This window comes from Lytechinus variegatus, chromosome 6 (assembly GCF_018143015.1).
Source record: "Lytechinus variegatus isolate NC3 chromosome 6, Lvar_3.0, whole genome shotgun sequence".
NCBI lineage: Eukaryota > Metazoa > Echinodermata > Echinoidea > Temnopleuroida > Toxopneustidae > Lytechinus > Lytechinus variegatus.
In genome coordinates, this window is record NC_054745.1 from 7725843 (window position 1) to 7753559 (window position 27717).

Below are 27717 nucleotides of genomic sequence, written 5' to 3' on the forward strand. Positions count from 1 at the left end.
GAGAGAAAAATTACCAACAGTGAAAATGTAAAAAAAAAAAAAACGCTATGAATGAAAAGAGCATATTTAAGTGCGTTTTAAATAAATTTGTATGAATTCATTGCCTGAATTGGACGTTTTATCACAAAACACTATATGTTTAAAATTAGGGTTGGCTAAAATGCATTTTTGCTCCAAAGTTAGTGAGCCCCACGAAATGAACTCATTTATTATGCAGAGTGTTGAATGCAGACAACAACACTGCTAACAAACTTAAAGGAACGTAATATGTATCACCTGACTTCAGGGGAATGAAACCTTTGGATCAAGTAGGCTTTTGTTGAAACAGAAGAATCAAAGAATAAGAACGAAGAAAGTTTTAGAAAAATCAGGCAAATAATGAGAAAGTTATGAGCATTTGAATATTGCAATCACTAGTGCTATGGAGATCCCCCGATTGGCAATGCGACAGGGATGTGTAATGTCACATGTGAACAATTTTCCCTTTGATGGACTGTATAAAATACCCCCAAATGTCTCTTTTCGCTTTTTCATATGGTGATACAAACTCTTTATCCATGATGTATTTAAAAAAAATCTTTATTACATGCCCTCCAAAAGAAAGAATACATGATCTAACGATAGATGTGATAAAAGAGGCAGTTTGAGTGAAAGATATATTAAAGTACATGTAATGAGGACATTGAGGAGAGTTGTTCACAAGTGACATCACACATATTTTTCGCATTGCCAATGTGAGGATCTCCACAGCATTAGTGATCGCAATATTCAAATGCTCATAACTTGCTTCTTTGATTTTCCTGTTTTCACACAATCTTTCTTGTTCCAAATGTTTCATTCTCCTTTAAATCTCTAAAATATAGCAAAACGTGAACACTTGATATCTATTCACTTTCTGGTGAGGTCCACAAAACGAACACGACGACATGTACCCGGCTACGATGATGGATTGCATTGGGTAAAAGAGCAACTATAACGTATAAACTACCCCCAACCCTCCTAAACAACAACAACATAATTTATAATAAACGATGAAAATGACTGGCTGTGATGGTGGTCATTATGGTAATGACAAAGAATAGATTTACAAAATAAATGTTGATAACCATTCAAGAGGATACAACTGCTTTTATCGTTGAAATTTTGCTGATACTACTACACCTATCATGCCTATGCATTAATCGTATTACAGGCATGATACATATGTAAACACGTAGTAATGAACTTCATCAACGCAAACGCGAGATTTATCCAGTATGTCCAGAAACCGAAAGGCGCTGGCCAACGTCATACCGCATTTCGTTGCCAAGTGATACGTATAAACCAGCGAGCGTTCCTATTGTCGGTGCATAGACGAATGCGTTTGGAGAAGAGAGATTTCGCCAATTTGCGAAGGCTCATCATCAATGCAGCATATATACTGTACATAAGGGAATGGGTCTAAACAGCGAGGAATGCAATATATTTTGCTGCTAGTCTGAACCCGTTCCATATAGGATATATAATTGTATGTATATTATACACATTTTCTTCTACTTTTAATAATGTATTTTGTCTAGACGTCTGTCACGTTGTTGCTTTTATTTCAATTTTGACGTACTCATTCATTGTATGGAAATTGATAAACAGCATCATTGGTTATCGAGATTTGGAGAAGGCCAAAGCTATGGAAGCTTAAAGGTCAAGTCCACCTCAGAAAAATGTTGATTTGAATCAATAGAAAAAAAATCAGACAAGCACAATGCTGAAAATTCCATCAAAATTGGATGTAAAATAAGAAAGTTATGACATTTCAAAGTTTCGCTTATTTTCAACAAAATAGTTATATGAACGAGCCAGTTACATCCAAATGAGAGATTCGATGATGTCGCTCACTCACTATTTCTTTAGTTTTTTATAGTTTGAATTATACAATATTTCAATTTTTACGAATTCGACGATTAGGACCTCCTTGCCTGAAGCACAAAATGTTAAAATAATGGAATTCCACGTGTTCAGGGAGGAATGAAACTTCATTTCACATGACAATGATGAGAAAATAAAAATATTTCATATTTCATATAATAAAATACAAAAGAAATAGTGATTGATTGATGTCATCAACTCTCTCATTTGGATGTAACTAGCTCGTTCATATAACTATTTTGTTGAAAATAAGCGAAACTTTAAAATGCCATAACTTTCTTATTTTACATCCGATTTTGATGAAATTTTCAGTGTTATACTTGTTGAATTTTTCCCTTTTTTATTCAAATCAGGTTTTTGTTCGGGTGGACTTGTCCTTTAAAGTGCCAACCCAGATGTTCATATAATCATCTTGTCATGTCTACATCTCTTTGGAAGAAAACTATATGACGAGATTTCGGATCTCTTCATGTCTTCATCCCGTGTGAGAGATGATCAGATGACAAAATCTTGCATCTCGTCATGCCTATATCTTATAAAAGAGATGATCAGATGACAAGATCTTGAATCTCGTCAGCGAGCAAGAAGCGCGAACAGAAATTTTAAATATATAAGCTCTGGCCTGATCTAAAGGGGACATTTTAAGAACTTTTTGCAGTTAGCCATGAAGACGATGCGTGTTTCAACCAGTGGGGGGGGGGGAGGGCAAAGCAAAAAGGGGCCAATAGGGGCAATTTGGTGCAAACGGATATTTTCACCATAAGATTATCATCTGTGTAAAGAGGTTGTGTGTTTTGTAGTAATTAAATTGAGCAAAATTTTTAAGTGATCACTGATTGATAAGTTATATATTTACGTTTCATTTCTGCGAGCGTAGCGAGCAAGCGGTTTGGGGGAAATATCAAATCTGAAGATGTAAAATTCGCCTTTTTGGTCAATTACTGTTAAAAGGGCATCCTTGTGAGATGTTGCGAGCGAATAACGTGCTCAAACTTTTGGAAATTTCATGTAGGCCTAGAATGATAATATTGATATAGATATTATTTACCCAGGGAAGCCACTTCAGTTCTGAAAAGTGTTCTCCCAGGTATTATTTTTTTAACAAGAATGCTTAGAATGTCCAGTTTTCAGGTTGGAAAATCGGAAAAATTTGGCTCACGTTTCTCGCTCGCATCAAGTATTGTTTATTGAGGAACTCATTCTATTCCTGGTTACAAAATAAAGTATGTCCAGTTTTCAGGTTGGAATATCACAAATTTTAAGCTTACGGTTCGCGCTCTCATTATTTAGATATATATATTCTTTTCTTGAGTCACTAAATGCAGTCCTTAAAATATTACTTTCTGAAGCCTGTTGCATAAAACTTTTTACCTGAGAAAACTCTGGTAAAAACTGAAAACTAAGGTTAGTCTGATTTTTCGCCAGTGACTTTGGCACAGGGCAAAAACTCCGGTAAAAACAACCTAAGTTTTCTCAGGTAAAAAGTTTTATGCAAAGGGCCCCAGGTCAGTAAATAAACAAATTACAGCTCGCCCTCGCATTGATTCCTTAGAAAGATATACATCTTTCTCACGATTACAAAAAATGCTCTTAATGCTCAGTTCACGTCTTGTTACATGAAATGTCTACTAGTTTGAGCTTGCGATTCGCGCTTTCAACATCTCACAAGGATCATTATTAGTATTTTTTTTAATTGTTATTACCAGCAGAAGCTGTTAATAAAAATGACATCCCCTCCAATACAAATCCTATTATCTAGAGGTTACTCGCACGCGACAAACACACTTGATCCCCTGCATCTTTAAACCATTTGCTTAGGCAGCAATTGCTCAGATAAAATTGATATTAGCCTATGCTTGATCAGGGCGCCTATATTCTTAATGAAATACATGCTTTTGGCCACAACACACGCATGTATCATCGAACGTTATTACTATCATTGCATAATATCGTGTAATCTTGTAATGACAGCATCGTTTTTGTTACCAAAATGAATTATTTTCATTTTCGGAAATACGAACCTTATTTAATTTTCGGATTAACGAACCTTATTTCGTTTTCGGATTGAAGAACCTTCGGAATTACGAACCTCATTTCGTTTTCGGATTAACGAACCTTCGGAATTACGAACCTTATTTCGTTTTCGGATTAACGAACCTTCGGAATTACGAACCTTATTTCGTTTTCGGATTAACGAACCTTCGGAATTACGAACCTTATTTCGTTTTCGGATTGACGAACCTTCGGAAATACGAACCTTCGGAAATACGAACCTTCGGAATTACGAAGCTTCGGAATTACGAATGTATGCGAAGAAAACAACTATAAAGTGATTGGTTAACATTGGTTTGACTTTTTAAAAATCTGAGCTAGAAGGTCACACTTGTCACCTGTGTCTGTCATATGTTACACAAATGAAGCCCAGAAAAAATTGCGTTCGAAAATAAATATTTAGTGCTTCAAAATTTGATATATAAAGTGACCGGAAACACCATCTTAATTTCATCCCATACACTTATGTGTAGTATTCAGGCGTCTATAAGACACCTATTACAAAATCGGGATTTGCCTTGTAGTTTTAGCTTTTCATTCTCAATAATGGATGTTTTCAGGGTTTATTAGTTCTAATATATGCACTTGTACACACGTTTCATCTTGGTTTGAGAATTTTTTTAAATCGGCTGCTCACAAAGTTAACCGATACCTTTAAGCGAATAACTCACCCGACATTCTTTTTATCCCCTGAATGAATAATGATGACTTGCATCCTTTTTTTCTTACGACTTGATAGGTTTCGTGACGTATGCTACAGATGGGTTCTTCTGCAAGTACTAGAAGGATCCCACCAGTGCAAAAGATCGCAGAACCTCCATCTGTCGAAAACTCAGACGCTAGCCGAGAAGTAGGAGGCCACGATGAATCGGACAGTGGTCCAGTGGCACCGGAAGGAATAATTGAGCCATCCAACCCGGCAGCTCTTGCTGACACCCTGGCTGATATTTCAGACGTTCTGCTTGTTGACTCTGCAGCTGCAAAGGCAAAATTAAAGCAGGAGTTCAGTGAGGAGATCAAACAATGTCTTATCCCTGTAAAGGAAGGTATCCAGCACATCCAGGAATGTGACAATTTCCCATGTGTCTCGTGCAACGGGCACATGAGGGCTATCAACAAAGTTTCTGGGAACAAGAACATTGACCGCAACGCTGCCGCGGATGGGTTGGCCATTGACACGGACTACTGCAAAATGTTTAGCTATAGATGGTCAAAGGGGAAATTGTTACAACAGATCGAGGATGCTGATGCTGATGCTGAAGAATTGACGCCTGAAAAGAAAAGGATATTTACGTTTTATATTGAACTGTTAGGTTCCAGTTGGAACTTCACCGATAAGTCCGAGTACTTCTGTCTGCGAATGGAAGAGGACGGGTGCCTGTCGTTGATATCAGACTGGTTTTTACATCTGATCGAGGGTTCAAACTCCAGAAATAAATGGGTTGATGATCTAGTCTTCGATGCAATGAACGTACTTGACAATTCATGCATGAGAGTGCGCGCGTTGGCTCCGAAGCACCACCGAGTCGTACCTGCTCTTCAGAAGTTTAGCGAGTCAACAGGAAGACTCACCCAGACAATCGCGTTTATGACGTTGGCTAAGCTGGTGAAGAAAGAAGAAGCCGACAAGCTATCCACCAATACCAAATGCATATTTTTTCTAATGTCTCTTCTCAGGAAATGCCTCTCAACTAGAGACCACAAGGCCTCAATTAACAGACAAACAGCTAAGAAGAACACTGTCACCGTAGTAAGTCTAGATGCAGAAGAGCTTGTGAAATCCGTAGAAGATCTAGCCATTAATGATATCAACAAACAGCTCATTGCTACAGAAGGTGGGATCCCACTCCTCGCGGAATTGCTCAAACCAAATTGTTCGACCGAAGAGAAGACCTCTGCCGCGAATACCATCTGGAGACTGGCATTCCTCAAGGAAAATAAAGAAAAACTCCGCAAATTCAAGGGTATCATATACAGTGAGTACATTTCAAATATTATGAACTGTCACACTAACATTGAAACCTATTATGATAAAATAATCGGCAAAGACGTCTTGTATATACGCAGAATGAACAAGTAAAATCAAACAACATAAGTAGCCGGCCTAGCGATCCATTGGGAATTAGACCTTACATCTATATTGAATAAACCAGGAAACCATGAGTAATAACTAACCAATTTGGTGTATCCCGTTTATTTAGAATAATTCAAATGCAAGAGTGTCAACTCAATGATAGTTCAGTTACAAAATTAGAAACCTATGCACAAAGTGCTAGTTTCCTTATTGGTAATGGTTAAATAATACGAATTTAATCACTTTACTAGATCTGACCGAGTATTCCCAAAGTGAGCACGAAAAACTCCGTACAGCCTGCATGGGAGCTCTCTTCGAGATCTACGAATCCAGACTTCCTGAAAACCTGAAGAGCAAGAAAACCGACGATGGGTCACCGCAGAAGGCGCCATCCGACACTGCAAAGTCAACTGGACACATCATGCTCAGCTACAAATGGGAACACCCGTCCAAACCTGTGATGCGTGAGTTCAAGAAGGAGCTTCGTAAAAGAGGATACGCTGTGTGGATGGATGAGGACCATATGAGTAAGTCCAGGGAACCTTAACACAAAGATTAGCAACTATACGCCTAATTTCCACAATTAAAGTTACATTCAGGTCAATGAAATCAACCGTAAAAAATACACCATGATTGATAAGCTTTATGTTACGGGCCCCAGATCAATCTTAAAATCCATTATGATATCGCTGCATTAACTGTGGTAAAATCCCGGGGGGGGGGGGGGGAGGTGCTGCACCCACAAATGTAATAACGCCCACAAATGTAATAACACTTTACCCACAAATGTAATAATGACTTTACCCACAAATGTAATAAATTTGAAGGGATTTTTGGTGAATCCGTTCTAAACTAAAATCCTCTAGTAATGCGTTCATCTAGCACAAAAGTGCAAAGTCTTTTTTTTCAGACCGGGTTAAGAAAACATCAAAGTACAAGTCCAAAGTCTTTCTTCCAGACCAGGTTGTTTCAAAAATTATAATATAAATCCAAAGTCTTTTTTCCAGACCCGATTGTTTAAAAAAATATAATAAAAGTCCAATGTCTTTTTTTCCAGACCCGGTTGTTTAAAAAATTGTGATATAAGTCCAAAGTCTTTTTTCCAGACCCGGTTGTTAAAAAAATATAATAAAAGTCCAAAGTATTTTTTTCCAGACCCGGTTGTTTAAAAAATTGTGATATAAGTCCAAAGTCTTTTTTCCAGACCCGGTTGTTTCAAAAATTATAACATAAATCCAAAGTCTTTTTTCCAGACCCGGTTGTTTCAAGATTTTTAATAAGTCCAAAGTCTTTTTCTTGACCCAGTTATTTCAAAATTTATAGTATATGTCCAAACTAAGATACGATAATGATATTCCTGTGGAAAAAATGGGAATCGAGCTTAGTCTTTTCTCCAGACCCAGTTAATTAAAACTGGTGGAATTGATGTCTTTGTTGTTGTTTCAACTTATACGGTGTATCTTGTGAATAAATGCACTAAGAGTAAATTGAGAATCAAGCGTAGTCTTTTCTCCAGACCCGGTTACCTGTTATTTAAACATTATGAATAACAGTTTGAAAACAGTATAAAGACCCCATAATCTTATTAATGCTGGATATAGCGTAGTCTTTCGGCCCGACCATTTTTTTCTTTAAAAAAAATGCTAATAGTAAGAATTAAAAAAAAATCAAAGTCTAAGACCAAACAAACCTTCAACCTAAGAACCTGTTTTAAAAGAGGTTTAGAGTGTTGTCTTTATTCCAGACCTAAAACAGTTACGAAAAAGAATTAATCTTCTAACATAAGACCTTATATTCTTATTCTCGTGGAATAACACGAGTTTTAAAACGTACTCTTTCCTCAAGACCCGGCTATCAAAAAAAAGTAACTGAAAAACTTCGAATCTAAGACCAAATTTCCAAAGTTTCACCCAGTAAAAATATGTCCTTTTTTAAATAATACTACTACCCCTACAAAACATTGTAATAACGCGTGGGTAAAGCAGACATCCTTTCTCCAGACTTGGTTACTATTTGAAAAATAAAATAGTTTTTACAAATATTCTAAAACGAATACCCAATAATCTAATTACTGTGGAACAACATGAAGACCGATTGTCGAAGATCGACTTTCCTCCAGACACAAATATTTCAGGAATAAAAAATCAATAAAACTCAACCCCAACAACGAATCTAAGAACCAACAATCCTCCATATTAAGACCATGCATGTATAAAAGCACATGTTTAGAGCGTTGTCTTTATTCCAGACCCGGTGATTTAAAAATGATTTAAACAATCCTAAAAACAAAAGACTCATATTCTTATTCTTGTGGAATAACACGAGTATTATGCTTAGTCTTTCGTCTGGACCCGGTTATTTAAAAGATAAAGAAATATTGAAAAAATGACAGCTGAGACCAATCTTCAAACTTAAACTCACTTAAATGATTGGGCTTTATAGAGTGTTGTCTTTACCCCTCACCGACGTATATTATAACTTTTGAAACGACCGGGTCTGAAAAAAGACTTTGGACTTGCATTATAATTTCTTAATTAACCGGGTCTGGAATAAAGACTTTGGACGTATATTATAATTTTGAAACAACCGGGTCTGGTAAAAAGACTTTGGACGTATATTATAATTTTGAAAAACCGGGTCTGGAAAAAGACTTGGACTTGTACTGTAATATTTCATTAACCGGGTCTGGAAAAAAGACTTTGAACTTTTGTGCTATATGAACGCATTAATATAGGATATTAGTTTAGAACGAATTCGCCAAAAATCACTTCAAATTTATTACATTTGTAGGTAAAGTCATTATTACATTTGTGGGTAAAGTGCATTATTACATTTGTGGGTAAAGTGTTATTACATTTGTGGGCGATCAAAAATTATTACATTTGTGGGTAAAGTGTTATTACATTTGTGGGCGTTATTACATTTGTGGGTAAAGTGTTATTACATTTGTGGGCGTTATTACATTTGTGGGCGATTATTACATTTGTGGGTGTAACAGGGGGGCACTCAGTATATAATGCATAGTGGGTATGTGCCGCGGAGGGGAACCCCATTTTTACACCCAAATTTCCGTTCCAAGGTATAGCATTGTTGTCTTATTGAGAAAAAAAACAAAGAAAGTCGCTCCAAGGCATAGCATTTTGTTCTTATCGAGAGAAAAGAAGAAAGAAATCCGCTCCAAAGCTTCGCATATTAAAAAAAAAAAAAAACAAAGAAAGCCGTTCCGGTCGCATTGATCTGCTGCAATTTTGGTAAATGCAAGAGTGTCAAGGCATAGCATTTTGTTCTTATCGAGAGAAAAGAAGAAAGAAATCCGCTCCAAAGCTTCGCATATTAAAAAAAAAACAAAAAAACAAAGAAAGCCGTTCCGGTCGCATTGATCTGCTGCAATTTTGGTAAAAAGCGGCCGCCGAGCGCTGTCCGACCATCGTCTCTGCGCGAGAGCACCCGGCGAAGGCCGCGCTAGCTGCATAATGCACGCATCCCCGTTCCATAGGGGTGCATACGCACGCACTCACACTCTGGCGATCCGTTCTAAGGACCCCTGATTTCACAAAATTGTAGTTCAGAAGCCCGTTCCGAGGACCCTCCTTTTTACAATAATCCCGCTCCAAGGCCCCCGTTTTATTGTCTCGCCCGCGGCACACCCCTAACGCTTTATTGATCGAGTGCCCCCCGGGGGTAAGATAAGAAGAACTTTTGGATGTACGTGTAAGGAATTATGCCACCCCAGGCCTTTATTGCCATCCACTCATTTCCTAATTCACCATCCCCATATCCCTTTCCTTCTTTCTCTTCTTTATCATCATCTTTTTTCTTCCCTAATTCTCTTTCTGTTTTTAGTGGGTGATAAAATTGGAGCGATGGCAGAAGCTGTAGAGAATGCTGAGATGATAATTGCCTGTATTACAAGTGGTTACCAAGATAGTCAAGACTGCAGAACAGGTGAACATTTTCTCCTTTCGCACTCATCATCATCATTACCACCATCATTATCATCATCATTGATTTGATTTGATTTATTGTTTTCTTCTGCATCCATAACATTCGTATAATACATTTTTCATAACATAATAAACGTAATATGTTAGCATTTTCGGCATGAATTATAAATACAGAGTACTAAAAAGATAATTCCAGACGAAAATGATTAACTATATGATATTCACAATTTGCAGGAGAAGAATTGTCATCATAAGCAGATTGCTTGAAAAAAATCATCATCATCACCACCAGCAACACCATCATCACACCTCCACCATGCTTATCATCATCATCATCATCATCATCACCCAGGGGCGTCGATCTATTTTTCAGATTGGGGGGGGGGGGGGGCGAAATCATGAATCAACGTTCCAAAGGCGCTCGATCACACAAAACAAACAAACTCACCCACAAACACACACACACGAGCCTATATACACACACACACACACCTACAATGTATATACTCATGAGAAAGGGACACATATCTCACCAACAAATTAATGCGAGCTAAAATTTAATATCACATTGACCTAACAACAGCAAAAAGGTACCTGTTTAGGACTGTTTGTAGTAACTCATGACATGCATGAGGAGGATACATATCTCACTACACAGAAAATGCGAGTGCCGAGAGCGAGCTGAAATCTTTTAATATTCTGACCTGAAAGCTTGATTTTCTAAGCATTTTTGGTACCAATAATTAAGATGGGTATCTAAAAGAACAATAGATGCGATCTGAAAAAAAAATGACAGTTTAATGGACGTTTTTAATTAAGAACAAGATATATATCCGACAAAAGATTATTGCAAATCGAAGCGAGAGTTCTTTCGAAGTTTAGAATTGACAACGGGACATTTAATTCACCTATTTAATCATGAAAAGTATCGGTTTTGCTACAAAAATGATGCCAGCGCGAAGCACGAGCTGAAAATTTTTATAGTCCAATTTGAAATGTGGACATTTTGAGCACGATTTTAAATAAAAAACGAGTTGTGTATTTCAATCTCGCTTGCTGATTTGTGTGTAACATTACAATATTATTTTATTTTTGCACATGCGGAATTATTGGGGGGCAAAACGATATGTTTGCCCCCAATATTTTCATTGGTGGGGCGATCGCCCCCCTGCCCCCCCAGGATCGACGCCTCTGTCATCACCATCCTCATCATCATCATCATCCTCATCATTATTGCAATCATCATCAACTATGAATGACAGGTTATTACAAAGACCCACCCTTTTGTCCAGAAACAAACAGACCACATATTCTAGGAATTTAAACAGCAAAGTAAGATAACACTCTATATATTACACTAACATTGTATAGTCTATGCATGGAGCTATTATGCTATGGCGTAGAAATCAGGGGGGGGGGGGCAATTATTTCGCGACCTACACCAAAAAGAAGATAAAAATGATAAAAGGAAATAAAAGTAAAGAGAGTAGCATGAACTTGACCACGGAGGATTATTAATTGTTACTGGTGGAGCTCTGACAATGCTCAGCACCCCAGTAACAATAGAATAACTCTACGTGGATAAGTCCCTGGAGAGTCGGGTAAAATATTAGATTATTTTCTGGATATTATGTCAGAATCTGCCCAAAAATTGTATATCTGTAATGAAAGTGCTGAAATTCTTGCGATTTTTGCCCGATATGCCATATCTGGCCTCCTCAGGTCTTTTGGGGTTGACTACGTCACTGGGTCTGTTGAAGTATTCCAAAATGAAAAAGGGATGTCTGCTGTTGACCCCTTTCCAAATGCATTATTAACGTATACGTATTGAAAGTTCCTACTTATTTCAACGACTCTCATTTGATAATTTCAGAAGCATCTTATGCATATGAATGCAAGAAGAAGATTATTCCAGTGAAAGTTAAGGCCGACTTCAAACCTTCTGGCTGGCTAGGGGGTATTACGGCCGGGAAGATATACTACATCGTGCAAAAAGCAGAGTTCGTCTCCGAAGTACTTCCTAGCATCATAGAAAAAGAATTCGCTGTGCAGAAAGAAACAATCCAGAAGGTGAATGCTACGACAGGTATGTGATTCTGAATCTAAGCACCCTATTCCCTACCCCTTCCTAACAAAAACCCATGGGGTACGAGCTATAAGCGAGGGGAAATGCAGAATTTTCAATTTGAAATCAACGATCAGGTCAAAGTTTCTACCAGAATTCTAACCATTTTAAAAATGATCGGGTTTTAACAAATTCGTTATTGAGAAATGCAATAGCCCCCCCTTACCCACCTATTCCACAGCGTTCGCTTATTGACATTGAACCAGGATAAACTAAACACATGTATTATGTATGTTATGGGAGAGTGCTAAAACACACATACATAACATATAGAAATAAAATCTATTGCATTTTTTTTCACACAATAGTTGAATGTCTATCAATTATTTCTTTCACCTCTGTATCATTGTATTTACGTAATACTAGCGATTTCCCATTGCAAAAGTTTTGAAAAATGCCGAGTTTCATCTTTACGTGTTCTCCAATGTTTTCATATGTACAAAGTCGGATACAGCCCGGGGGGGGGGGGCACTCGACCCCAAAAAATGGTGCTGGTGTGCCGCGGGCAAGAGAAAAAACGGGGGCATTGGAGCAGGCTTATTGTAAAAAGGAGGGTCCTCAGGACGGGCAACGGAAAACAAATGTTTGTGAAAACGGGGGTCCTTGGATCGGATTGCCAGTTTAGTATGTATTTAACATGATATGCATCCCTATGATACAGGCATGCGTGTATGATGCAGCTAGCCGGCGGCACAGCCACTGGGTGCGCTCACGCAGAAGCAATGCTCTGACAGTGGTCTGCGGCCGCTTTTCACCAAAATTGCAGCCCTCTATCATGTCTATAGCAGATCAACGCGACCGGAACGGCGCAACGAAAAATATGCGAAGCTTTGGAGCGGATTTCTTCTTCTTTTTCTCAATAAGACAAAACTGCTATGCCTTGGAACGGAAATTTGAGTGTAAAAATGGGGGTCCCCTCCGCGGCACATACCCGCTATGCATTATATACTGAGTGCCCCCCGGGATGCAGCTATTCTAATTTTGATTGCATTCCTTTTTCTTGATAGGGTCACAATTGCCGGAACAGGAACCGAATTCACCTCCAACAGAATCCCAAGTACCCGGATGGGATTCAAAGAGAGTCCAGGATTGGCTGGCAGCGAACAACGTCACATCACGTAACAAAGCGCTTAAATCCATCAACGGAACTCAGTTGCTGCAGCTCAAGAAACAGCTTACCACAGTACCACATGCGTTCTACCAGTCCATGAAAGATGATATGAAGGTTCCGTACCTTGACGTTCTTTCCCTCGCAGCTGCACTTGAAAACCTTGAATAGTCAGGTGGTGTTTGCGTAACTGTCGATCACGTGATATCACCAACGGTACCATCAGCGTGCCCAGTACCGGCAACTCAGGAAACAATAATGTTCATTGCCTTGAAGTTCTTTCTCTCGCAACTGCCCTTGAAAGCCTTGATGAGTCACTCAGTACTTGCATCACTGCCATCACGCTATATTTGTAACGGACCTGTTACAACAACTCAAGAAGCAACTTGCCCCAATGCCAAAAAACTTAATCAGTCAAGACCATCAAATGTTTATCACCTTGTTGTCCTTTCTCTGGCAGCTGGACTTGAGACCCTTGACTAGTAGATGGAATATGTTGTAATTATTACATTATGTTTACAGTTGTTATCATGGTTATGATAGATTCCATATGATGGTATTTCAATCATGTATAGTGGTTTGCGCGCTTGCAGTGACAATCCAACTATGAGGTGAAGCTGCAGCTGAATTTGGCAATGCTGGCATCAAAAGTTAATCACTGGAATATAACCTGATTGGTACAAATTTTCAAAACAGCGACACACAGACCCCTCTGTCTCTCTAACACATAAAAACACGGCTGCCTTCACGTGCATCCTGCTCCCTCTCTTCTGATACGGGTAGATATAGTGTTTAGGAAGCATCTTAAAATAAACAGTACCTTACTTCAGTCCCTACTGTAAACAAAGTCATCAACTGTCCGAAGATTTTCTCTTGTCAGGGAAGTTCCACAATGTTCTATAATGGGACCATTGCTACTCATTCTCTACGCTGGTCTCCTATCTGTGTCATGATAGTGATTACATATTTGAGGCGGGTGTTACATCACTGTATGTTATTATTTTTGAGCATTGCGACATTGTCTTTGGGATGGTATATATATATATATATATATATATATATATAAATGTGTGAAGCTATACATGTACAATTTTTCCAAAGGGTAGATAGCTCTGGGGAACCTTGATTTTTGCTACGTCTACCATTGTTCTCTTCATCCCATTTCTTTACTATATATATATATATATATATATATAATTATGTGAAGCTATACATGTACAACAGCTTTGGCAACTCTTTTATTTAAATATTGTAAAGAAATGGGTGAAGAGAACAATGGTAGACGTAGCTTAAATCAAGGTTCCCCAGAGCTATCTACCCTTTGGAAAAGTTGGTCATGCCGAAAAAATGTCTCTGCCGGGAATCGAACTCGGGCCCCCAGCTTTGAACGCCGGTGCCTTAACCACTAGACCACAGAGACGGGCTAGCGGATAGGCCGACCGAGATCCGATTGACCGTCAGAAAGACAGAATTTCGACACTAACTAATATATATATATATATATATATATAGATAGATATATATATATAACTTTACTAGTGTTCATCAGGGCCCCGTGGTACAACGAGTACGATTGATCCAATCAATCGCAACTATGGAAAGCCAGCGACATCAACATCTATTATGCATGTTTGTTCAAAATCTTTTCTAACTATGATGTGTATTCATGCATCCATTGTTTTCTTGAAAATCTGTTTTGCTTTCCTTTGTTTACAAAATACATTGTGCAAATTTCCTGTAGAAAATACAAATATGACAATATGACAATATGGATTGGATTAATCGTGACTCTTTGTAAGACGGGGCCCGGATGTGAAGGACTGGGCAAAAAATCCTAAACGAGGTTGAACCTTTTCTCTCTGTGACGTCACCATTTAGGAGAATGTGATCTCACTGCCTTTGCAGTTAATAGGACTGGTATCATATCTTCAAAGTCTTCAATGTACCTTGGATCCACAATAGATACCCTTTCCCGTGAAGCAGATCATCCACGTTAAAAAGTAGTAGTAAAACCGCTGCATATGAACTTAATAAAATGTGAAAGTATTTAGACTGAAATCAAGCCTAGCACCTAGTAAATACAGTAATCATATCTCACAGCGACCACGATACCAGTTAGTGAACATAATAAAAAAAAACCCCAAAAATATTAATTGCAGCTAACGAAACGCTGATACTTTCAATAACGCTTCAGCTTGTCTCGCCTCATGCACGACAAATCTATTTGCAGTTCTCGAAAATGGCTCTAAATCCAACTGGGTCCTGGTGCATGTTTCATAAAGCAGTCCTTAACTTACAAGTGACATTACGATCGACTGATAACCCTTTTTATCTTTAAAATTAAACAAATGAAAATCTTTGTACCGTCTTATGGAAAGTTACGATTGATCGGATCATAAACTCAAGTATATAGAAATCATTCAATGTGATAATTCTTTCTTCAGAAAACTTGCACAATGTCTTTGAAAACAAAGAGGACCATACTAAATTGCCAAGAAAACCGTGAGTGCATGAACATACATTATATCAAGAAAACATGTTGACCCAACATGTCTTTTAGGATGATTTAATACGTGTCGTGCGGGACATTTGTCAACATTTTCTAGTCTCTTAGCAGATTGCTTGAGCAACGAACAATTATTTTTTTGTCAATAAAAAAGTTTTAGTGGGTTGTAATTTGAAAATCTGATTACCAACCAAAAAATATTTGATTACGGCTGAATTACGGGCGAAAATATTGTGTGTCGTACGGGACTCAGAAATGTCTCAAACGACACGCAACATTTTCACCTTTAATTCACCCATGGACAGCATATTTTTGTTGGTTGTCATTTTTTTAATATGTCTACCCAGTAGAACTCTATTATTACCACAAATCAAATTGAAGGTCTTCCTTTGTTTGGACAATAGGTTGAGAAATGCCGTGAAAATAGGTGATTTTCTAGCATGGAATCGCCCTTTAGATGTTGACGTTGATGGTTTTTCATAGTTGTGGTTGATTGAATCAATCGTAAATCTTTGCAAGATGGGGCCCAGGTGTATGTCGGTGACCTCAAGAATGGGTCACCGGTCGCCCCCAAAACAGGACGTGAAAAAAAGGAACAAAAATGCATGTACAAATCAAAAACCTGTTGTCTGTTTTCTGTCCTTTTGAGAACGATCCCGAATGTTGGGGATAGCCTGAACCTTATAGCAATGTTTATTTGTTATTAATTATTATTTGTACTCATTATTCTCGCTGCTGGTCTTTGAGAAATAACGTTGAGATTCAGAGCGGGTCTTCCCACCATATTTTTTCTTCATAATATCGTAATTATCCACAACCTAGCCAAACGGTCTATGGTATATTTCAGTTCACTGAGTCTTCAATTGCACTGAGTCTTCAATTGATGCAGGAAAACATCTTCAGTAATAAGGTACAATGTGAGAAAGTATGCCTATGGACCCTCGGCCTCGTACACCCTCCCCGTTCTAAGACACCCCATATCTTTTCAAACATTATACACTCAGCAAAACAGTTCTCGGACACTTATAAAATTTAAAATATTCCATATAGATATTTGATTAAAGGCAACTTATTGTATGTCACCATGACCAGACAATATCCCTCTCCCTGTATGACATGAAATTTTCAAGTGAACAGTCATGCATGAACAGTCATGCAAAAATTAAAAGCAAACTTAAAGCCAAATACCACTCCTAGTGAAGAGAAAGTTATCCACCTTGGATTCATCACTATTTCACTTGAATTTTAAGTCAAAGTTAGTCGATGAAAAAAATGTCAAATTTCAGTGTCTTGGCATAAGCAAAAGAAAATTATCCTTATCCTCCAATCTTCTGCAGGGGTGGTGGCCGTAGGTGCGGGATTGAAATGAATCCAATGACCGGGGTAATAATATGCTGTAACGCGCTTTGGGCCATTCTGGGAAAAGCGCTTTATTAAAAGTGGCTATTATTATCATCATCATTATTATTATTAGGTCGACCACTCCTAGGGCGGTCTCTAACTTCATTAGTAGCCAAATACCGCTGGTTCAAATTTGAAATTGTTGTTGGTGAAACTTGGAAATATCGAGCCACTTGTCTAAATGACTGCCCACCCCTGCAACATTCCTATTGCTCTTGCACGCTCTTGGTTGGAAAGTTTCATCTTGAAAGTGAGTGTCCAAATGATCCATCTCATGATGGATTCCTAAGCATTCAATTCAAATGATAAACGCCTGTTGACATTGTTGAATGTATGCCTACAGGATGACCATGATCATTAGCGTTTGAATGGCCATTTCTGTTTAAATTTTCTTTTACTGACATTGCTATTATTTAAAGCATTTATGAATTCATGCATGACTGTTCACATGAAAATGTCATGTCATACTGGAAGAAGAATCTTGTCAGGTCATTTTTAAATACAATAATTTGCATTCAATCAAACATCACTATGGAGTATTATAACTTTTATAAGTTTCCAAGAATTTTTTTTGCTGAGTGTATCTGGAGTGCGTATCAAAAAAAGTTTACACTTTAAAAAAGACCTGGGAATAAAAAAATATACAACATGTGGTATTTATTTCACATACAATCTTAGGTTTGGGTCTCATCCAATGAAATTACAAGTTTTGACAGAATGTTACACTTGAGTGAGCACTGTCCATTTTTGTAAAGCTCGTAGAAATCTGTTTGCGCAGAAATGCTTGTTTTCACACTGTGTAAAGTGGAAAGGACGAAATCAAACTTACCCTGCGAAACATTTCTCATACATTTCCCTTGCACTTTTAGTCAACTGAAATAAAACGGATACATTCAAGCATCTTGTAACAATTTTGCCGCCCAAATTGACATTTCAACACTTAGTAAGCATAACCTTCAACCTTTTTGTGCCATCTTGATCTTAGGACATAACTGAATCTGAACAAAAGTTTATTTCAGACATCTCTAGCATTTTTCACTAAGTTTTTAACATTTAAAGTGGGTTTACATTTCATTTTTCATTTAATACTTGTTTCTCCACACTTTTCCCAAGCTTGACAATGATTATCAAAATGAAAATCAAGCCTTAGCCATTTCATGTAAATTACAGCTCAGTGTAAAGCAAATATCGTCAAGATGGCCTCTGTGTGTGGTGGGGCGCAATGCACTCTTCAAAGTGTTTTTGGCAAAGAAACAAGTTCAATAAGGTTAAAGATATCTTCAAATCAATTTTCCTAGCTAAATTTCACATGTTCTTCATGATTAAGGTCTACTTTTATCCGCATAACTATTTCAAAGTTCTGCGCAAATCATTTTTCACTAACTTTTCAAAAGTGAGTGGTGCTCACTCAAGCGGAAATATTTTTCGACAGTTATATCGTCATTTGCTTAAATGGATCTGTACCAATGTAAAAGTGTGGAAAAATCTTCAGGAAATTACAAATGTATAATTTTACAGGATTTTTTCTAAGTGTAAACTTTTTTTTGATACGCACCATATATATATATATATATACCATGTATACTATTGGTTCCGAATGATTTTCTTTTTTTCTCTTCGAAAGAGATCCACACTTTGCAAGGTTGGACAAATCATTTTCAATTTACATTAAATATGCTCTATTTTTACTACTACTTTTCTTTCAAAATGTTATTCCGTTAATTTGTACTTGTCTCATATTACTTTGTACTACGTATAAAGGAGCTGAAATAAAGTGGTGCCAAAGAAACTAGTTGTTTTGATTGAAATGGGCATTAATTTCTGAAGAACACTCAAACCATAAGCCTCTTTAATGAAATAAACAACACCCTCGGGCAATAGCAAAACGACACCCCTTTCAAACTTTTACAGACACCATAAGCTTCATTTGTTCATCAGATGTGTTTCTTTATCTTCCCCTTCTTTCTTCTACAGCTCATAATTTGAAGAGAACGATATAAAGAGTACCAATGGCAAATCATATCAAAAACAACAACATGAAATACTAGTTCTACTACACCAGTAATACGACGTTCGACTAGTACAAAAACAACAATTACTACTACCACTACTACAAATACTACTTTTAAAACTACTACTACTACTACTACAACAACAACTACTACTACTACTAACACTACTACTACTACCACTGCTGCTACTACTACTACTACTACTACTACTACTACTACTACTGCTACCACCACTACTAATATTTTTTCTTCTACAGCTTATACTTTGAAGAGAACGATATAAAGAGTACCAATGGCAAATCATATCAAAAACAACAACATGAAATACTAGTTCTACTACACCAGTAATACGACGTTCGACCAGTACAAAAACAACAATTACTACTACCACTACTACAAATACTACTTTTAAAACTACTACTACTACTACTACAACTACTACTACTACTACTACTACTACTACTACTACTACTACTACTACTACTACTACTACTAACACTACTACTACTACTACCACTGCTGCTACTACTACTACTACTACTGCTACCACCACTACTACTACTACTACTACCACCACTACTACTACTACTACCACCACCTACTACTACCACCACTACTACTACTACTACGTCTACTACTACTATTATTATTACTACTACTACTACTACTACCACCACTACTACCACCACCACTACTATTACTACTACTACTACTACTACGACGACGACGACTACTACTACTACTACTACCACCACTTCTACTACTACTACTACTTTTACTGCTGCTGCTGCTACTACTACGAATTTGACTACTATTACTAGTAGAACCATTACCATGACCACAACAACAACAACAACTACTACTACTACAACTAACAAATGTAATGACGCTACTGCTGCTGTTAGTAATAATGGGAGGAGAAAGTGGTTGACCGTATTTACCGTCTACTACACCGTTAATATCAAGAACAAAATCAGTAAAATTCTAGAATAAAGTATTCAAATAAAAGAAAAGTATAGACAAGAAAAAAATACATTGGGTGATTTATCTCTGCAGTCATAACGCGCATTTAACCGGGTTTTTAGCCAGTGAATATTTTTTCTTCTACAGCTCATAATTTGAAGAGAACGATATAAAGAGTACCAATGGCAAATCATATCAAAAACAACAACATGAAATACTAGTTGTACTACACCAGTAATACGACGTTCGACTCGTAAAAAAACAACAATTACTACTACCACTACTACAAATACTACTTTTAAAACTACTACCACTACTACTACTACTGCTACCACCAATACTAATATTTTTTCTTCTCCAGCTTATACTTTGAAGAGAACGATATAAAGAGTACCAATGGCAAATCATATAAAAAACAACAACATGAAATACTAGTTCTACTACACCAGTAATACGACGTTCGACTCGTACAAAAACAACAATTACTACTACCACTACTACGAATACTACCACTACTACTACTACTACCACCACCACTACTACTACCACCACTGATACTACCACCACTACTACTACTACTGCTACTACCACCACTCCTACTACTACTACTACTACTACTACTACTCCCATCACTACTACTACTACTACTACTACCACCACTACTACTACTACTACCACCACCACCTACTACTACCACCACTACTACTACTACTACGTCTACTACTACTACTATTATTATTACTACTACTACTACTACTACTACCACCACTACTACCACCACCACTACTATTACTACTACTACTACTACTACTACGACGACGACGACTACTACTACTACTACTACCACCACTTCTACTACTACTACTACTACTTTTACTGCTGCTGCTGCTACTACTACGAATTTGACTACTATTACTAGTAGAACCATTACCATGACCACAACAACAACAACAACTACTACTACTACTACTTTTACTGCTGCTGCTGCTACTACTACGAATTTGACTACTATTACTAGTAGAACCATTACCATGACCACAACAACAACAACAACTACTACTACTACAACTAACAAATGTAATGACGCTACTGCTGCTGTTAGTAATAATGGGAGGAGAAAGTGGTTGACCGTATTTACCGTCTACTACACCGTTAATATCAAGAACAAAATCAGTAAAATTCTAGAATAAAGTATTCAAATAAAAGAAAAGTATAGACAAGAAAAAAATACATTGGGTGATTTATCTCTGCAGTCATAACGCGCATTTAACCGGGTTTTTAGCCAGTGAATTGAAATTTGTATAAATTCATTGCCTGACTCGGACATTTTCTCACAAAATATTGAGTTGGCTAAAATACAGTTGTGCTGAAAAGTCATTGAGCCCCACAACGAAATGCACTCATTTATTATGCAGAGTGTTGATTGTAGACAACAAAACTACGAAGTTCGGCAAGCCCATAGAAGCAAACCTTATTAAATGTAGTATATATTACCTGACTCATAATTAAATATCTAAAACATGGCATAACTTGAACACTTGAAACATATTCACTTTTTGGTGTGGTTCACTAAAATTTACGCCGACATGCACCCGGCAATGATAATGGAATTTATCGGGTAAAAATGCAACTATAACGTATAAACTACCCCCAAACCCCAAAAAGAACAACAGCAATAAAATAATTCATAATAAACGATGAAAATTACTATTGTTGTGATGGTGATCATCATTGTAATGACAAAGAATAGATTTACAAAATGTTAATAACCATTCAAGTGGATACAACTGCTTTTGTCGCTGAAATTTTGTTGATACTACTATATCTATGCATTAACCGTATTACAGGCATGATACATGTAAACACGTAGTAATGAACTTCATCAACGCAAACGGCATCGTGAGATTAACCGAGTATGCCCAGAAACCGAAAGGCGCTGGACAACGTCAAACCGCATTTTGTTGCCAAGTGATAAAAACACACCACCATTCCTATTGTCAGTGTATAGACGAATGCGTTTGGAGAAGAGAGATTTCGCCAATTTGCGAAGGCTCATCATCAATGAAGGCTATATACCGTACATAAGGGAATGGGTCTAAACAGCGAGGAATGCAATATATTTTGCTGCTAGTATGAACCCGTTCCATATAGGATATATAATTGTATGTATATTATACACATTTTCTTGCATTTTTAATGAAAATTTATTTTGTCTAGACTTCTGTCACGTTGTTGCTTTTATTTCAATTTTGAGTTACTCAATGAATTTACGGTAATTGATAAACAAGATCATTGGTTATCGAGGTTTTCCAGTAGGTCGAAGCTATGGAAGCTTAAAATTGCCAACCAGATGTTCAACCAGATGTTCACATGCATGTTATCTTTGTAAAGTCACATGGATTGGAAAGGAAGACCTTCGGGTTATAGTTATTTAGTTAATCTTTTTCCTTTCCCGGTATCCATGTGACTCTCCTTATCCTATTGTTTGTATATGTTGTATTATGTTTTATTATGCCGAATAAATAATAATAATGATATAATAATCTCGTCATGTCTAAATCTCTCAGGAAAAAGAATAAGATGACGAGATCTCGGATCTCGTCATGTCTACATCCCGTGGGAGAGATAATCAGATGTCAAAATATTGCATCTCATCATGTCTATATCTTATAGAAGAGATGATCAGATGACAAGATCTTGAATCTCGTCATGTCTACATCTTACACATTACAGAAGAGATAAGATGGAAAGATGTCGGATCCAAGATTATGCCATCTTCTAGAAGATGTATATAGACATGACGAGATTCGAGATATTGCCATCTCTTCTTATCTTTTTATCCAATCCAACTTTTTGTCGGGATGAACTTGCCCTTTAAGATATCTCAAGGCAAGATGGGTCATTTCAGAGAGGGTCGACGGGTGGGGTTAAGAAAACAACTTTCAGGGAATTAATCACCCGACATTCTTTTTATCCCCTGAATGAATAATGATGACTTGCATCCTTTTATTTTCTTACGACTTTATAGGTTTCGTGACGTATGTTAAAGATGGGTTCTTCTGCAAGTACGAGGAGGATCCCACCAGTGCAAAAGCTAGCAGAACCTCCATCTGTCGAAAACTCAAACGCCAGCCGAGAAGTAGGAGGCCACGATGAAGCGGACAGTGGTCCAGTAGCACCGGAAGGAATAATTGAGCCATCCAACCCGGCAGCTCCCGCTGACACCCTGGCTGACATTACAGACGTTCTGCTTGTGGACTTTACAGCTGCGAAGGCAAAACGAATCCAGGAGTTTAGTGAGGAGATCAAGCAATGTCTTATCCCTGTAAAGGAAGGTATCCAGCACATCCAGGAATGTGACAATTTCCCATGTGACTCTTGCAATGAGCACATGACGGGTATCAAACAAGTTTCTCGGAACAAGAACATTGACCGCAACGCTGCCGCAGACGGTTTGGCCATTGACACGGACTACTGCAAAATGTTTAGCTATAGATGGTCAAAGGGGGAATTGTTACAACAGATTGAGGATGCTGATGCTGATGCTGAAGAATTGACGTCTCAAAACCAAACGATATTCACGTTTTATATTGCACTGTTAACCTCCAGTTTTAACTTCACCGATAAGTCCGAGTATTTCTGTCTGCAAATGGAAAAGGACGGGTGCCTGGCGTTGATATCAGACTGGTTTTTACATCTGATCGAGGGTTCAAACTCCAGAAATAAATGGGTTGATGATCTAGTCTTCAATGCAATGAACGTACTTGACAATTCATGCATGAGAGTGAGGGCATTGGCTCCAAGGCACCACCGAATCGTACCCGCTCTTCAGAAGTTCGGCGAGTCAAGAGGAAGTCTGACCCAGACAATCGCGTTCATGGCGTTGGCTAAGCTAGTGAAGAAAGAAGAAGCCGACAAGCTAACCACCAATACCAGATGCATTGCATTTCTATTGTCTCTCTTGAGGAAATGCCTCTCAAATCGAGATCATACGACCTCAACTAAAAGACAAACATCTAAGAAGAACATTGTCACCGTAATAACTCTTGATGCAGAAGAGCTCGTGAAATCCGTAGAAGATCTAGCCATCAATGATAACAACAAAAAGCTCATTGTTGCAAAAGGTGGGATATACCTTCTAGGGAAATTGCTCAAACCAAGATGTACCATCGAAGAGAAGACCTCTGCCGCGAATACTATCTGGAGACTGGCATTCCTCAAGGAAAATAAAGAAAAACTTCGCAAAGACCAGGATATCATATACAGTGAGTACCTTTCAAATATTATGAACTGTCACACTAACATTGAAACCTATTATAATAAAATAATCGGCAAAGATGTCTTGTATATACGCAGCATGAACAAGTAAATTTAAACATCATAAGTAGCTGGCCTAGCGATCCATTGGAAAGCATGAGTAATAATTAACCGATTTGGTGTATCCCGTTTATTTAGAATAATTCAAAGGCAAGAGTGTCAACTCAAAGATAGTTCAGTTACAAAATTGGAAACCTAAGCACAAAGTGCTAGTTTCTTTATTGTTTGTGGCTTAAACATTACGAATTTAATCACTTTACTAGATCTGACTGAGTATTCCCAGAGTGAGCACGAAAAACTCCGTACAGCCTGCATGGGAGCTCTCTTCGAGATCTACGAATCCAGACTTCCTGAAAACCTGAAGAGCAAGAAAACCGACGATGGGTCACCGCAGAGGGCGCCATCCGACACTGCAAAGTCAACTGGACATATCATGCTCAGCTACAAATGGGAACACCCGTCCAAACCTGTGATGCGTGAGTTCAAGAAGGAGCTTCGTAAAAGGGGATACGCTGTGTGGATGGATGAGGACCATATGAGTAAGTCCAGGGAACCTTAATACAGAGATTAGCAACTATACGCCAAATTTTCACAATTAAAATTACATTCAGGTCAACCGTAAAACCATTTTATACCACAATTGCTAAGCTTTTTGTTATGGGCCCAAGATCAATCTTAAAATCCATAATGATGTCCTTACATTAACTGTGGTAAAATAAGAACAACTTTTTTTAGATGTACGTGTCAGGAATTATGTCACCCAGGCCTTTATTGCCATCCACTCATTTCTAAATTCGCATTCTCCATATCCCCTTTCTTCTTTCTCTTCTTTATCATCATCTCCTTTTTCTTCATTTCCTTTCTATTCTTCTACATGTGATATTTCTAATTGTGGTTGTCTTTTCAAGAATCAATTTCTCTTCAATACATCCAAATGTCGCAAACATTTATGGTACATTTTTTGTTGTTTCAGTGGGTGATAAAATTGGAGCGATGGCAGATGCTGTAGAGAATGCTGACATGATAATTGCCTGTATTACAAGTGGCTACCAAGATAGTCAAGACTGCAGAACAGGTGAAAATTTTCTCCTTTCAAACTCACCCTCCTCCTCATCATCATCGCAATTAACATCAGTCATCACTGCAATTATCATCATCATCATCATTACACCATCATTATCACCGTCATCATCATCATGACCATGATCATCATCATCATCATTAACACCATCATTATCATTATCACCATCATCATCATCATCATGACCAACGTCATCATTATCATCATCATCTCAGTAGACACACATCATTACTACAGTCATCATCATCACACATCATCATCATCACCATCTTTATCATCACCATAATCATAATCATCATCATCATCACCATGACCATGATAATCGTCATCATTAACACCATCATTATCATTATCACCGTCATCATCATCATCATGACCAACGTCATCATTATCATCATCATCTCAGTCGACACAAACATTACTACAGTCATCATCATCACGCATCATCATCATCATCAACATCTTTATCATCACTATAATCATCACCATAATCCTCATTATCTTCCTCTTCACTATTGCAATCGACAGCATCAACAATGCATGGCAGGTAATTAAAAAGAAACAAACATAGATCACCCTAGCATCATTAACGTATACGTATTGAAAGTTACTACTTATTTCAAAGACTCTCATTTGATAATTTCAGAAGCGTCTTATGCATATGAATGCAAGAAGAAGATTATTCCAGTGAAAGTTAAGGCCGACTTCAAACCTTCTGGCTGGCTAGGGGGTATTACGGCCGGGAAGATATACTACATCGTACAAAAAGCAGAGTTCGTCTCCGAAGTGCTTCCTAGCATCATAGAAAAAGAATTCGCTGTGCAGAAAGAAACAATCCCGAAGGTGAATGCTACAACGACAGGTATGTGATTCTGAATCTATGCACCCTATTCCCTACCCCTTCCTAAAAAAAGCCCATGGGGTACGAGCTGTAAGCGAAGGGAAAATGCAGAATGTTCAATTTGAAATTGACGATCTGGGCCCCGTAACACAACGCTTAGCGATGAATAGAAAATATGTAAGAACGCTTCTGATTAGTTCCTGGTCAGTAAATTAAAGTAAAGTGCCCGTGTAACATTGATCTTGATTGGTCAGTACATTTTGCTATTTATCGCTAATCTTTGTGTTACGGAGCTCAGGTCATGTTTTGAAATGGTCGGGTTTTAACAAGTTCATTGGTAAGAAATGCAATAGCCCCCCTCACCCACCTGTTCCACGGCGTACGCTTATGGACATTGAACTAGGATAAACTAAACACATTTATTATGTATGTTATGGGAGAGTGCTAAAACACACACACACACATACGTAATATATAGAAATAAAATCTATTGCATTTTTTTTCATACAATAGTTGAATGTCTATCAATTATTTCTTTCACCTCTGTATCATTGTATTTACGTAATACTAGCGATTTCCCATTGCAAAAGTTTTGAAAAATGCCGAGTTTCATCTTTACCTGTTCTCCAATGCTTTCATATGTGCAAAGTCGGATACAGATATTCTAATTTTGATTGAATTCCTGTTTCTTGATAGGGTCACAATTGCCGGAACAGGAACCGAAGTCACCCCCAACAGAATCACAAGTACCCGGATGGGATTCAAAGAGGGTCCAGGATTGGCTGGCGGCGAACAACGTCACATCACGTAACAAAGCGCTTAAATCCATCAACGGAACTCAGTTGCTGCAGCTCAAAAAACAGCTTACCACAGTACCACATGCGTTCTACCAGTCCATGAAAGATGATCTGAAGGTTCCATACCTTGACGTTCTTTCCCTCGCAGCTGCACTAGAAAACCTTGAATAGTCAGGTGGTGTTTGCGTAACTGTCGATCACGTGATATCACCAACGGTACCATCAGCGTGCCCAGTACCGGCAACTCAGGAAACAATAATGTTCATTGCCTTGAAGTTCTTCCTCTCGCAGCTGCCCTTGAAAGTCTTGATTAGTCACGCAGTATTTGCGTCACTGCCATCACGCTATATTTGTAACGGACCTGTTACAACAACTCAAGAAGCAACTTGCCCCAATGCCAAAAACTTAATCAGTCAAGACCATCAAATGTTTATCACCTTGTTGTCCTTTCTCTGGCAGCTTGACTTGAAAGCCAGAAGCGGATCTAGAGGGGAACCATTTTTTTTTTTTATCTTTTTTTCAAAATTGTAATTTTATTTATACTTTTTCTATGTATCTATTTCATTTATTATTATTATTGTTTTAGATGCA

General features: G+C 37.8%; 2 protein-coding genes across 2 annotated transcripts; both read left to right on the forward strand.

The window, feature by feature from the left end:
• The first annotated feature begins 1425 nt into the window (after window positions 1-1425).
• Window positions 1426-13966, forward strand: LOC121416486. The gene is made up of 6 exons (XM_041609975.1): window positions 1426-1507; window positions 4697-5933; window positions 6283-6558; window positions 9875-9976; window positions 11849-12061; window positions 13108-13966. The coding sequence occupies exons 2-6, from the start codon at window positions 4709-4711 to the stop codon at window positions 13377-13379; spliced, it is 2088 nt and encodes a 695-aa protein (XP_041465909.1). The 5' UTR covers window positions 1426-1507; window positions 4697-4708; the 3' UTR covers window positions 13380-13966.
• Window positions 13967-23163: 9197 nt separating this feature from the next.
• LOC121416779 lies at window positions 23164-27590 on the forward strand (the record flags this gene model as incomplete). Its single annotated transcript, XM_041610253.1, has 5 exons — window positions 23164-24355; window positions 24671-24946; window positions 25381-25482; window positions 26135-26350; window positions 27026-27590. Coding segments are annotated over 5 exons (2058 nt in total), but the record flags the coding sequence as incomplete, so codon positions are not given.
• Between the last annotated feature and the right edge of the window lie 127 nt (window positions 27591-27717).